Raw genomic sequence first — 15,506 nt, forward strand, 5'->3', positions numbered from 1 at the left:
AGTAAGAAAAAAATAATAATAAAAATGACATAAATCCATCCCCTATTTTGTAGACGCTATAACTTTTGCGCAAATCGATCAATATACACTTATTGCGATTTTTTTACCAAAAATATGTAGAAGAATACATATCAGTCTAAACTGAGAAAAAAAAATAGCTTTTTTTAAAAAAAATTGGGGATATTTATTATAGCAAAAAGTACAAAATATTGTGTTTTTTTTTTTCCAAAATGATCCCTCTCTTTTTGTTTATAGCATTAATATGAAAACGGCAGATGTGATCAAATACCACCAAAAGAAAGCTCTATTTGTGGGGAAAAAAGGACGTCAATTTTGTTTGAGTGCAGCACCGCACAACCGCGCAATTGTCAGTTAAAGCGACGCAGTGCCGAATCACAAAAAATGCTGTGGTCATTGAGCTCTGAACAATGTGAATGAGCCCCGGGTGGGAAGAGCCAGCTCTCTAGGAACACACAGACATTTGTAAACACTGGGAAGGGCTATTAGTAAACATTGTGATGACAACACAGTATAGAGAGAGAAGGTCCCATATAGTGAGAGGAGTCCCCTGAGACACACCTAGCAGTGACGGCCGCAGTGTGTCACCCCGGGCGGGATCACCTGTATACAGACCCAGTCGTTGTTGTGTCACAGCCCCTCCCTGCTCCCCTCCCCCCCGCTCTCTACACCTTTCCCTTCACCCACACGGCTCCATTTTCTGGTGTTAGGAGTCCAGAGCGGTCCTCGTCCTCTGTACACCCCGCCTTTCTTCCCTCATACCCGGACTTCTGACTGACTTTATCCCAGCTCTGAGGAGAACATCCCCCGGGCTTCACTCACTATGCGGCGGAGTCCGGCCGGAGGAGGCGTCCTTCTCCTCATACTGGTAAGTGTGTGACTGGGGGGTGAGGGGGATTCATTGTACACACTCTATTGTCTGCAACCAGAGACTCCCTCCCATATAGAACAACGATAATGATATCTGTGTGTGTGAGAGAGAGAGGGAGAGACGTGTCTGAGCCTGTGCCCGCACCTCACCTGTGGAAGAGTCTACAGACCTCAGTACCCCGGAACCAGCATACTCCATACCGATTATAATCCATCACAGGACCTCACCACCATTATTCTGGATGGGATCTTACACTCCAATGGAATACCAAAAACTTCTTCTTTTCACAGTTTGGATAGAGAAGGGAGAGAATAAAACCCCCTGCTGCTTCATTATTTAAGTGTACCACAGAGGAAATAGAAATGATGACAGAAAAAGACCAAGTGTGTGTGTGTGTGTGTGTGTGTGTGTAAATGGTGTTTTGTTCCTTTTTATGTGCTTTTTTGTGTGTGTGTGCTGTGTTTTATTTTTTAATTTAAAAAGGGAAAAAAAAAACACATGAAAAAGTGTGTATATGTGTGTGTGTGTGTGTGTGTGTGTGTGTGTGTGTGTATATATATATATATATATATATATATATATATATATATATACACATATACAAATTAATAATAATTTCACACTTTTATTATTATTATTATTGTTGTTTATTTTGCCTGGGTGTACATCTATGTATATCCGAAGCCTGTTTGAATCCACTAAGGCCACATTCACAGCACCAGTTACATGTGGACATCAAAGTCTTGTGGCTGTAAGGACCGGGCATGCGAATATTGCAGCCCGTTTTACACTAACGGCAGGCTGACCGGGGCTGCTGCTGTTCACATGTAGTCACACACAGAGTAGTTAGGAGTGGATGTCTGAGCCTGGATGCTGGGATGCTGTGCTTTATTATTATTATTATTATTATTATTATTCTTCAGGATTTATATCGTGCCAGCAGTTTGCAGAGCGCTTTTCAATGTAGAGGGGGACAGTACAATTAAAATACAGTTCAATAAAATGGACTCTATGTAACTTGTGAAGGAGACCTTATAGTGAACAGGCCCACTACCTCTGCTGGAAGTCTAAGCATCAGCTACCCTTTAAGTAAAATAATACTTTCTAAGATTAGTTTTGAACTTTTATGCTAGTTCATACCACATGCATTTTGTGTTTTTTTTTTTTTTTTTTTTGTTTTTTTGTTTTTTTTCTTTATCCAAAATGCATAGAAAGCAGGTTAAATGGTTTTCAGTGACATAGTTCACCCCAGTGCTTGCAGTTCCAGAAGAAAAAAACTGAACATGCTGCATTTTTCCTGCACAGGACTGTACTGGAACTTGATAAAAAGCATTGGAACACACCTACATGCATCAAAAACACCCTGGACCCCAGTACAGTAACAAAAAAAAAAAGCATCTGGAATGCACCCAGAAACGCACCGGAATGCATAAAAAACGCACATACAGAAACGCATCCAGAACAGATCTGGAGGATGTTTTTGTGGTGTGAACTAGTGCTGAGTTCTTTATTAATCGTGGCTTCTCACTGAAAATCCTTCCCTCCTGAACCTTAGTCACCCCTTTTGATGTATTTGAAGATTTTCAATGTCTCCCCTTTCCCTTTTTTTTCCACCAGACTGTACATATTCTATTCTGGAAGTCTCTCCTGATCTGTTTTATCCCCCGGACCGCTCACCATTTTTTGTTACCTCGCTCATCCTGTCTTATCAATACCTTTTCATTCAGGTCTCCAGACCAGGAATGTTCCTTCACTTCCTGTCTCAGAGACTCATCAGGAAGTTAGAGCGACTCTCCCTATGTGATGGACATTGACCTCTTAGGCTTCTTCTACACTGGTGGCAGGCTCTGAAAACCAATCCGCAGAACATTGCTTTTCAGATCCCAGTTAACAGGCAGACAGGGAGCAATATTTCTGCCTCTTGAATGCCCATTTTTGGATCCCAGTGGGGATTTAAAAACCAAAATTCCACACCGCGAACATCATAGCTGTGATTGGCACACGGTTGTAATGCAGTCCCATTGCCCTAAATAGGCAAGGTTGGCAGGTATAATGTGATAAAATTTGCACACTGTAAAGCAACAATGAAGTGCCCATTCAGAAGTAAATTAAGCCTCTCCCATCTGCCCTGGCATCCCCTTAACTAGTTCAGGACACCCGGGGGGGGTGGGGGGTGGGATGGATTGGCGATCAGTGGTTGCAGGAGCAGAATCTGGTCAAATTTGGGGTTTCCTCCATTTTTCTTTTGTGACAGAGGTCACTAGGAAAAATGAAGGGGGTCCCCAATGGGGACAAAGCAATAAAACTTAAGAGGGTCTAACACTTCCCTACTTTATCCAAACCGGAAAAAAAAAGGTTTTGCCAAGAGATGCACTCTTAACATTGTCAATAGAATGAATTGGGAATAATCGGGTGTATGGCCATGTAAAAGCAAGTGACCAACTGCAACATAGTTTGTGACCAGTGTGTAATATAAGCTAATGTCACCTTGTCTAATGTCTACACAGGAAGAGGGTTGTCACCAGGCCACAAGTAAAGAAAAACAAACCAAACTTTTGTGTGGCTATTTATGGGGTTAGTTACATTGTGTACCTTATCTGCACTGACAGAACTTGTGCAGATCATGAACATGGCCGCTCAGGACTGCACACCACCCAGATCTAGGTATTTCTGCAGTGGGTATTGTCAGGTGTTTCTGATCAGTGACAGACAGGAAATTTGTATGAATCAATGACAGGCTGATCCTGTCCACAGTGATTCATGTGTAATCGCACACATATCGATTACCTGCAGGTTAGGGGGAATGTGCACCCCTGGACCTGTAATCTGTGTATTGTAAATACACTCATTTGGGTGGTGTATGGCCCTAATCCTCTGTGTGCATGTGCCCATGTGTCAGTTTTTAAAGAGGTCAGGTTAGAAAGAACCATTACTGCATTAAAGCCCCTTTCACATGACCACCCTCCACTCCATCTCCATAGTCCTATCAGAACAGATACAGATGACAATGTGTGCCATTCATGTCCATTCCAATTTCTCCTCAAACTTGTGATGAGGAAAAAAGTTTCCATATAATCCCCTACTGACAGCTGGATGTCAGTGGACATATCTGTGTACATCCAGTCAGATAATTTGAACCTGAATGCAAACTTATTGCATTCCAGTCAGACAAACCTAGATGTGGGCAGATATAGGTGGACGCACATATGCTTGCATCTGACTGCCCATAGGGATACACCGCATTCCATTTTTGATCTGTGCAATCATGGGTCAAATGCAGACTGCTGGATACCCCTGTGAGAAGTTTCCAAGGTGGTTTTGAATTTTTGATGCATGGAAAGTAAGCCATGCTTTAGCAGACATGTGCTGCATATATCTATTGGCCTGTTCAAGGAAAAGACTAATGCCGTGTACACACGAGCGGACTTCTCGACCGGACTAGTCCGACGGGGCAATTCGACCGTGTGTGGGCTTCATCCGACCTGCAGCGGACTTTTTTAGTTGAAAATCTGACAGACTTTAGATTTGGAACATGTTTCAAATCTTTCCGACGGACTCGAGTCCGGTCAAAAAGTCCGCCCGTCTTTATGCTAGTCCGATGGACGAAAACCGACGCTAGGGCAGCTATTCGCTACTGGCTATCAACTTCCTTATTTTAGTCCGGTCGTACGTCATCACGTACGAATCCATCTGACTTTGGTGTGATTGTGTGTAGGCAAGTCCGTTCGTTGGGAAAGTCCGTCAGAAGTCTGCCGAAAGTCCGCCGGATAGACTGTCGGACCAGTCTGGTAGAAAAGTCGTGTGTACGCAGCATAAGGTGGATCCTGGTGACTCCTGACTTGGTTATTGTCAGCTGCTGCATGTGCTGTGGTCACCTTAAAGTGATTACTGCACTATTTGATGCTACGAATCTAAATGCATGCCCAACCAGAACTTTATTTTTTATTTTTTTTTCTTGAAATTAAAGTATAACTAAAGGCAAAACCTTTTTTTTTTTTTTTCTAGTTTTGGATAGAGTACAGAGGGATTAGAACACCTGTCAGTTATTGCTGTCTGTGCCCGCACTAAGGAGACTCATTCTCTATTTGTGCTGTTTACCATTATCAGTGAAAGTAAAAGAAAATCCCACATTTTGGGTTGTCCCAAGAAAAGTAATAGAGGGGAAATCTTCCAATGGGGACACTACTTCATTGGGGCCCATGGTCATCAGAATTCTCTTAATTTGCATGGATTCTCTCACTTCCTGTTTGGCTATGGGACAGGAAGTGAAAAGAAGTCTCCACAATGGGACACAGATGCTCTATCCAAAATGGGTGGTTTAATGACAAGTTTTGTCTATAGTTCTACCTTGGAAACGCTGACAGTGTTTACTGCTGTCTGTGGCTTTATTAGATATTCATAGGTACTCAACCTGTGGCCCACCAGCTGTTGTGGAACTACAAGTCCCAGCATGCCTCAGCCTTTGAGTCATGCTTGTAACTGTCAGTCTTGCAATGCCTCATTTGGATTTAGTTCTGAAACAGCTGGAGGGCCACAGGTTGGCACCCCATGAAACCAGACAAAAATATATTTTTAATAGCATAAAGGAAAAACTAGAACCTTTGTCAGCCTTTTATGTCTGTCTGTGGTTACTGATGAATATTTCCACTCGCTCCCTCTGGTAAAACCATTGTCTTTATGACCGGAAGGAGGAAATCTCTAGCGCAGCTCCAGATAGCAGTATTAATTCAATAGGGGCTCTAATCCTGCTACTATACCCATAGCTAAAAAGAAGTTTAACCTGGCCATTCATTTCATATCTAAATCTAAGAACAAGCCTGCTGTGGGCTAGATGTGGCTGCCGACTCTGTTCAGTATTATGACAGGTCAGAGGCGACCACACATGTCCCCACAGCCAATGATTACCTGTGATCGCTGCCAGATGTACTTTAAGTGCATACATACATATGCAAAGTGTTTGGAGGGAAGCTTCAGAATGGCAAATATTTTTTTATCACAAATTATGTGAGCAGACTGCAGTTCCTTTTTTTTAAGCCAACGAAAGAATAATATTCTACAGACTATTTTCTTTCACACCATACTGCTTTTTTACTGTGCTTTTCATTTTATTATTCCTCTGACACAATGCATATTTCCACACTTTGGAGTTTGGATAGGATTATTGGCCACTGACTAATGCTTGTTAATACCTGTTGCCAATTACACAAATTGCATTGTTGATGTGCTGCCTTTGCGTTCTAGAGACCTCCCAATGTGCTAAAACCCAAAAAAAAAAATGAGCTTGCTTTTTAAGCTCCATTCACATCAGTGTGTCTCCAGGGTCGCACAACTTCCAGTGTGACTTGGATTGAAGTTGCATCAAAAGTTGCACCATATAGTTCAGGAACCTTTTCAGAACTGCATCAATTTGAACAGATGCCATTAAAGAGAATGGGGTGCGACTTGTGATGCAAGTTTAACCGCTTGCCGACCGTCCACCGCAGTTATACTGCGGCAGAATGGCACAGGCAGGCGAATCGCCGTCATGGTACGTCGGTACCATAGACGGCCACTAGGGGGTGCATGTGCCCCCTCTGCTTGCCCACGGAGCCGATGTGAGTGCCCGGCGGTCTCGATCACCGGCGGGCTCCCGCAATCACTTGGGGCACATGAAGAACCCGGGAGCTGTGTGTGTGTGTGTGTGAACACGCCGTTTCTGGTTCTCTGAGGGGAGAACAGACAGATCCTCTGTTCATACAAGGTATGAACATGCGATCTGTTATGCCGCGTACACACGGTCAGACTTTTCGTCTACAAAAGTCTGACAGCCTGTCCGACGGACTTTCGACGGACTTTTGGCGGACTTGCGGCAGACTTTCTTACGAACGGATTTGCCTACATACGATCACACAAAAGTCCGATGGATTCGTACGTGATGACGCACACCAGACTAAAATAAGGAAGTTGATAGCCAGTAGCCAATAGCTGCCATAGCGTCGTTTTTTGTCCGTCGGACTAGCACACAGACGAGCGGATTTCTGGGTCCGGCGTAGTTACGACGTAAAGATTTGAAGCATGTTTCAAATCTAAAGTACGTCGGATTTGAGGCTAAAAAAGTACGTTGAAAGTCCGGAGAAGCCCACACACGATCGGATTACCAGCCAGCTTTAGTCCGTCAGCATCCGTTGGACTTTTGTAGCTGAAAAGTCCGACCGTGTGTACGCGGCATTAGTTTCCCTGCACAGTCCACATCCCCCTTCAGTTAGTAAACACAATAGGACACACATTATCCCCTTCACTGCCCCCTAGTGTTAACCTCTTCATTGCCAGTGACATTTTAACAGTAATCAATGCATTTTTAATTGCACTGATCGCTGTATTAATGCCAATGGTCCTAAAAATGTGTCAAAATTGTCCGAGGTGTCTACCATAATGTCGCAGTCATGATAAAAATCGCTGATCGCCGCCATTACTAGTAAAAAAAAAAAAAAAACTATTAATAAAAATGCCATAAAACGATCCTATATTTTGTAGACGCTATAACTTTTGTGCAAACAAATCAATATACGCTTATTGCAATTTTTTTTTTTTTTTTTACCAAAAATATGTAGAAGAATATGTATCGGCCTAAACTGAGGGAAAAAAATGTTGTTTTTATATAATTTTTTGGGGGATATTTATTATAACAAAAAGCAAAAAATATTGCTTTTTTTTTTTTCAAAATTGTTGCTCTATAGCACAAAAAATAAAAACCGCAGAGGCGATCAAATACCACCAAAATTTTGTTTGGGAGCCACGTTGCACGACCGCACAATCGTCAGTTAAAGCGACACATTTCCGAATCGCAAAAAGTGCTCTGGTCTTTGGTCAGGCAAATGGTCCGGGCTGAAGCGGTTAAATGGAGCCTTAAATGCAATGCAACCCTGAGTGCAAACAGGCACTTTATTATGGGAAAGTTGGACAAAACCGTTTTAGGCCTCAAGCACACTGGGTATAACAAATCCTGCCTATACAGGCATTTTTGGCTTTTTTTTTTTTTTTTTTTCCAACCTGTAGAAGCAACCTTGTTTGCCCACATGTCCATGAACATTTGGGTGTTTACAGGCTTAAAAAATCACAAGTACGTTTTTGAGAGGAGTTTTTGGGCAGAAAAAACACCACTCACCTAAATGCGACGTTTAGGCGCATCAAGCATTTTTAAGTGTACATATTTTTGAATGTTTTGGGGAAAAACGTCCCTAAATGGTCCTAAATGAGTGTACAATATGCTCCATAGGGGTGTGTTTTATACTGCTTTTTTCTGCCAGCAGTTCTGGAATTTCTTTTTTCCTGCTGCCTATTGTGCATGGACCCTTAACCTGTTTCAACGCATGCAATAAAACACAGCAGTGTAAATGGTGTTCCTTTGTCTGATGTGACACTAGAATTCCCCCTTCATGGAATACAGATCAGATTGAGATTTGACTTCTGCTTCTGGTAAAGGCTGACAGTTTAACCAGTTGTTTGCTGGTGGCCTGATGTGCTAAACATTTGGTGTTCTTTGGTGATGGCTGGATCTGACTGTAATGGGAATTTTAAATGTCCCATTGTATAAGAAATAATGGGAGCTGTCATTGCGGCCGACAAATCATTCCCAACTGTTTGATATCAAAGCATTCATTAAAGTGGAACTTCACTCTCTCAATCAACGCTGACTATTTTTAATCATTATGCTGTTAGCATTAGTAAATAGATAGGAAGGTATATTATATTTTCTTGTTTTTACAATTATTTTATTTTTTTTTATCCACTTCTTCTTCAGTTACTTTTTGGTTTCTATGCCTAGGCAATTTTATGTCATGCATGCATCCCAGGCGTCTTTAGGAGGGGCATTCTCAGGTAAGTACACCCTCCTGCATGTATGCCCCAGCTAAGGGCAGATGGATTCTGGGAAGTAAATGCTATCATCTACCCTTACTCAAGATGGCCACGGCCAGAAATGTTGGAGTGTTTTTTTGAAAGTGATTTTAGCATAACAAAGCATAGAGACATGGATGGGCGAGTTTACTTTGAATATAAAAATATATTTTATAAATGTATATGAATACAATGAATATTTACAGAGAACATCAGACAGTCTTTCTCTGGCGATTCTCTCCCTGTGTATGGTCATGTTTTGTTTTTGTATACTGCTTGCTTTGTGCACTGCATTGCTGTGTTTTATTCTGCCAATCTATTTAATGAAGTGAAATACAGCAAGCCTTAACAACCGCTTTGAATGATTTTGTAAACATTTAATTTTTTTTTTGGTTGCTTTGGGTTAGGAAACCACACTGGTTATTGGGGTTTTGCATTCACTTTGAGAAACCTAACGTATGAAACTCTGTTAAAAGAACTTGATTGCTAAAAGCAATGTGGTGGGTGGTTTCTCCTTCTCTCTTGCTCCTTCCTTTTTTTTTTTTTTTTTTTTTTTTCTTTTTTCTTTTTTTTTAATATTGGCCAGCAAACAGATTATCCTGTGAAAGAAACCTGTTAATTATCTGTATCATGGGACAATCCATTCAGTTGCTGGGGCCCATTAATGACTTTCTTTACCGAAATATTTAAGGAATGTCAGGAAGTGAAAGCCATTGATGCGCCCATTAACATTCAAGAAGGTTAAATATCTTTTTGTCTAGTCATGTTGCAGTTTGTTTTTAACCTATTGAAGAAACCACAGTATAGGCCAATGGTTTTCAAGTACCCCCAACAGGCCATGTTTTTGGAATTCCTCTTGTCGGCCAACAAACACGAACGTAGTGACGTACTACGTCGTTTTTCAGCCCTTTAGTGCCACCCTTTATGCTTCTGCTAATTTCGTGTTAGTAGAAGTTTGGTGAGTGTTGATTCGCGCTTTTCAGTTTGCGCTTTTCAGTTTGCGCTTTTCAGTACATTTCTGAACGGCAGTTTGTCAACCAGCCATGTTGCGGAATCGGAGGAGATAATGTGTTATTTATTATTGGCCTTGGAGTAATTGCTTTAACTCAAGTCCAGTCCAGGAACAGGAGGAGGAGGATTTCTTGTACCAAAAATTGGTTGCTTTATTAATCATGACCAATTATGTCATATGCCTTTTGCTGCGGGAGCTCCAGGAAAATAATCCGGATGATTTTTGGAATTATCTCCGGATGACGGACCCCTGCTTTCACCAACTCTTGGCATTATTGACCCCCTATATTAAGAAGTAGGACACATTCGGTTGGAAGTGCTTGTGACAAGGTGACAACGCAGAACCACAATTAGGAGGCGGACACAGAAAGTTAAACCTCTATAAAAGGAAGATCCTGAACATGGGGCACCAGCAGATTTAAAATGTTAAAAATGACTTTTGAAAAATTTAATTTTATGTTAAGGGTACATTATAGGAAATGTTATTGATCGTGTTTACATATACATTGCAGAGGTATAAATGTAGAATATTAAAGCAGCACAATCTGAATGGTTTTTGTAATGTTTTTGACAACCTGTTTACATATACCGTACTTTTAATGACCAGTGTATTTAAAAAAAAAAAAAAAAAAAAAAAAATGCCAGCAGTGGGTCTGTGCTTTCTCTTGGTGTCATGTAACGTGGCTGGAGCTGTTGGGGAGGAGGAGATGCCTTAGGGAAGGCTGATGAGGAATGTTACCACACCTTGTGTCTGAGCAGATTATTTATGACCAGATTTTGTATGCTGTCTAAGTGACAGAGGGGGTTTCATCTTCACAAAATTCTGTTTTTATTTCTCGTATGACCTTGGCAGATCTTTGTGCTGCGTGGATACACATGCTTGCTTCTGTTACCCGGGAGATTGTGTGGGTTTTTTTTTTTTTTTTTTCGTTACTTTTGTAGGAATTGAAAACGACATAATCAAGGCTGGAATTCCAGTTAAACGATCAGACGCTTTTCCTTCTATTCACAAACTAGCTAAAAAAAACCAAATGATTAAAGCTATACAAACCAACATATATTGTAAAATTTACAACATGGATTTTGTTAAAATAGATTTAAACCCTAACTGGATGACGGTAATGTATAGCATAAACACATACCATCATGTTTTCTATGAAATACAGTTTAAACTTTTTTTTTTTTTTTTTTTTTATTTATCTCCAGTAGTTTATTGTAAATAGGAGTGTAGTGATTACTTAATAATAATAAAATAATAATAATATTATTATACTAAAGATTGGCATGTGGCATTAACATCAACAGATTTTTTTTTTTTTTGTGCCCCACTGAGTTCCATGGTGGGCAGCCCTGCTGCCAGGACATTGTATTCTGACAGCGCCTGCTCCTATCAAAATACACTGATCGATTGGTTGCAGCTGAATGGAGTGTATGTCCAGCGTAAAGTGGAAATAACTTCTCCCCCTGTACTTGTGGTCACTGATTTACAAAGTCAATATTGATCTGCTCAAACAATTCCCCCCCACCAGCTCTGCACGTTTGAGCGAGCCAATACTACCAGAACTCTTAGGGTCGATTCACACTACAACGAGTTGGGATCCAACTTGTCAGCCCTCAAGTCGCTTGACATTGGGAATTGCATTATAGTCAATGCGAGCCATCTTAATGTACACTACTGAAGTCGCTCCAACTTCAGAAAAGGTTCCTGTACTACTTCTAGGCAACCTGTATCCATAGAATTCAATGGAAGTCGCCTCTAAGTCGGATCCTCATCTATAGTGAAGCGACTTTACAGGAAAAAGAAGATTATGAGGGGGAACTCCACGACAAATTTTAAATAAAAAAAACTGGCATGGCTTCCCCCTCCAGGGGCATACCAGGTCCTTAGGTCTGGTATGGATTTTAAGAGGAACCCCCTATGCCGAAAAAATGGCGTGGGGATCCCCCCCCCCCCCCCAAAATCCATACCAGACCCTTATCCGAGCACGCGGCCCGGCCGGTCAGGAAAGGGGGTGGGGATGAGCAAGAGCGCGTGGGGGGGGGGACCCCCACGCCGTTCTTTCGGTGTAAGGGGTTCCCCTTAACATCCATACAAGACCTAAGAGCCTGGTATGTTCCTGGCGGGGAATTCCCTCTTGTGCTCGCTGCAATAGGAAAATGTGTTTTTCCTATTGCAGCGAGCGACAGATGTACAGTACCCTGTCACCGAGAACCAGCGCGATGGGATCGCGCTGGAAACACATTCTCATGGGCAGGTAATGTATGTCACAAGAGCTGATTAGCTCTGATTGGCCACAGGCAAAGTCGCCTGTCCTAGGGGCGACTTGAAGTCGCCTTGCAAAGTCACGCTGAAGTCGTGAATGCCCTTGTGTGAATCGGCACTTAGACTGGGGACATGATACAAGAGGTGGTTAGAGGCTGCAGACTGCATTTTTCTTGACATTTCCTGCACTACAGGGGCCAATAATGGCCAGCAATACATTCATATTTAAATTGATGATATTAATTAAAGTCAAAATTATAATATTTTTTTTTTTTATAAAAATATAATTTTTTTTTTTTTTTTTTTTATTTATATATTGCCATTCTCCGGTATCAGTTTCGGTTTTTGGCCTGGTGCATCCTTCATTTTCGGTTTCGGCACCAAAATTTCCATTCGGTGCACCCCTAATATTTATATTTTTGTTAAACTCATTCAGTGAATCCAAGCTCTGCAAGCTGATATAACATGCACTGCATTGATGCATTCACACAATTTCAAAGTAACCATGAGATAAAACAAAGTTCAGTAATATTCATTTATCCCGTTATTTTGCAAATCTATGTACACTACAAACTAAGATTGTTGGAAGAGACATTAATCTGTACCAGGCTGTAGGTATAAGGAGTAAGGGCAAGCAGTAAAAATCTTACTTATAAACCTTGTGATCTTTCTGCACATAGATGAAATTTTATTCCTCACTCGAGGAGCAAAATGGCAGCAGACCATAAGCGACCCAGTTTGGGAATATTTACTAACCTTGACCGTTTATTATTCTAAATGGGAAACCTTCATTTTGTTTGCAAATATTAAAGATTCTAACTACCAGCAAGAATAAGTCCTTACATTTTAAAGAGCACCTGTCATTTCAGATCCATCATGGCGGTGCCGGTTAGCGGGCATCCACTCACCTGCTGCCGCCACATCCCTCACCTTGTTGTGTCACTGCTGCATCACCAGCTATCCCATTAAAGTGCACGGGACTGTCAGTGAGTCAACAACGGGTCAGAGGAGGAGCCACTGTGGGTCAGAGATGACCGTTGTTTTTTAAAAATTATGATTTAAATTGAGTTGATTTAAACCAAGCTTTTTTACTAGCCTCCACTGTGCAATTAGTTTTGCACAGTGTGGCCCCGAACCTCATCTTCTGGGGTCCCCTGGCGGCGCTCTCAGCTCTGCTTGCGTCGGTAAACCCCCTGGGAGACTCGTTCTTCCTGGGGTTTACCTTGTGGGCATGCTCCCGAGTCCAGTTGTAGGGACTCGGGAGCATTTGCATGCATAGACACAGAATGCTGGACTCAACCCCTGCCCCCCGCGTCATTGGATTTGATTGACAGCAGCGGGAGCCAATGGCTGTGCTGCTAGCAATCTATCCAATCAAGAGCTGAAAACCCCGGGCAGAGAAGGTGAGCGCGTCTCCACCGAGGGAATAAATGGGCTCAGGTGAGTAAAACAGGGGGGGGGGGGGGGGGCTCACTGTCAGACGTTTTTTCACTTTAATGCATAGGATGCATTAACCACTTCAGCCCCGGAAGATCTGGCTGCTGAATGACCGGGCAATTTTTTGCGATTTGGCACTGAGTCGCTTTAACTGACAATTGCGCGGTCATGCGTCGCTGCACCCAAACAAAATTGATGTAATTTTTTTTCCCCCACAAATAGAGCTTTCTTTTGGTGGTATTTAATCGCCTCTGCGGTTTTTATTTTTTGCACTATAAACAAAAAAAGAGCGACCGTTTTAAAAAAAAAAACGCAATATTTTGTACTTTTTGCTATAATAAATATCCCCTCAGGACTATCAGGATTGCGACATGGCAGACACTTTTGACACATTTTTGGGACCATTGACATACAGCGATCTGTGCATAAAAATGCACTGATTACTGTAAAAAATGTCACTGGCAGGGAAGGGGTTAACACTAGGGGGCGATCAAGGGGTTAACTGTGTTCCCTGCTATGTGTTTCTAACTGAAGGGGGAGGGGACTGACTAGAGGAAGTGATGGATTTTGGTTCCTAGCTAATAGGCACACACGATCTGTCACTCCTCACAGAACAAGGGAGTGGCTGGCGGTCATCGCGACCGTCAGCTACGAGCATCGGCACCCCCGCTGTGCAGCGTGTGCGCGCCTGCTATCCCGATCCCGCAAGCCAATGTATAGGTACGACTGTTTGCGGGATCATGCCGACCTGCTGCAGTAAATGACGGCGGCTGGTCGGCAAGCGGTTAAGGTTAAAAACCACAAGGGTTTACAACCCTTTTTTAAATCAAATCGGGTCTCAGGGGGACCAAGGAATTTCTTTAATTTTCAGGAATTTCCTCTCACTTCCTGTTTTGGCTATGGGCCAAGAAGTGGAGGGAAATTTTGATTGCAAAATGGGGGGGGTGTTGCCTTTTTAGTTCTCCATGAGTGCTGGATACTGTTCACTTCCATGGAGTTTTCATACATAAACATCACACAACTAACTATTTGCATTTGGTGTTGGCTAATAAAGCCATTAGTCTGTTCCTGAATGAACACTACCTGTTTGTGATCCTATGTGTTGAAAGTTGTCTGAAATGCTGAACAAATTCTGACACAGTTCCATTATAATCCCATTTTATCTCCATCTACTGTGGGAAATATCCTGGGAATAAGTTTCCATGGCTACATTGGTTAGTTTTTGTCGTCATGTTTTGTGATTGTGTACTCCCTGCAAGATCATAGCAGATTAAAGGATAAGTGTTCATAACACTTAACAAATCTTTTCCCTACACTCTCTTCTTACAGAATTTTTGTAAATGATCATACTTGCCTGTAACAGCAGAATTGCAGGTCGATTCTTGCAGTGTGGAGAGTCACTGTCAGATGGGAGGTAGGGTAGTGAGCCACATACTCCCCAATGGAAGCATGTTGCTTTCCTGTATTCCAGGATTGGAATAAAGAAGAGGGAGAGAGGAGTAGAGGGGTGTATATGCTGCTGGAGAGTCTGGTTTTAACACAGAAGAAAATATTACAGCGCACACATGCAAAAAAGACATTTTGCCTCCAGCAAGGCTAGTTTAAAACACCTAAACATTTTCAAAAAAACATTATCAAAATTTATGGGGATTTGGTCACACCATATTGCTATATGGTGCTAAGCCCACTTACTGCGACAAAGTACCCCATGATTAGTGGGTCCTGGATTTAACACAAACCTGTTTCTTCTCTCTTCATGAACAATGTACTCATTTGCATTCAGACATGCCTGGATATACATTGATGGGTTGTCACTGCTTCACAATCCTGTCTGTACCACCTTGGAAAAGTTTGGTATGGGCTACATGAACTCAACAATGCCTGGCTCACATTGTAAGAAGGGATGGGCACACCAACGGGCCTCACCTTTTTGAAAGCCAAATGTAGACACAACAGTACTGGACATAATTTGCTCGTCTGTTCACCGACATGTTAACCCCTCTCACAGGGCTTGGTCAAAGAGCGGACGGT

At 42.1% G+C, this 15,506-nt stretch overlaps 1 protein-coding gene across 1 annotated transcript in view; it reads left to right on the forward strand.

Annotated features, from left to right (window-relative positions):
- Nucleotides 1–674: 674 nt before the first annotated feature.
- DSG2 (desmoglein 2) overlaps nucleotides 675–15,506 on the forward strand; it is a gene marked incomplete in the record, with an annotated part of 107,198 nt that continues 92,366 nt past the window's right edge. Inside the window, 1 exon segment of the mRNA XM_073631514.1 lies at nucleotides 675–886. Within this exon segment, the coding sequence (XP_073487615.1) occupies nucleotides 842–886 (45 nt within the window).

This window comes from Aquarana catesbeiana, linkage group LG05, assembly GCF_042186555.1.
Source record: "Aquarana catesbeiana isolate 2022-GZ linkage group LG05, ASM4218655v1, whole genome shotgun sequence".
In the NCBI taxonomy this organism is placed as follows: Eukaryota; Metazoa; Chordata; class Amphibia; order Anura; family Ranidae; genus Aquarana; species Aquarana catesbeiana.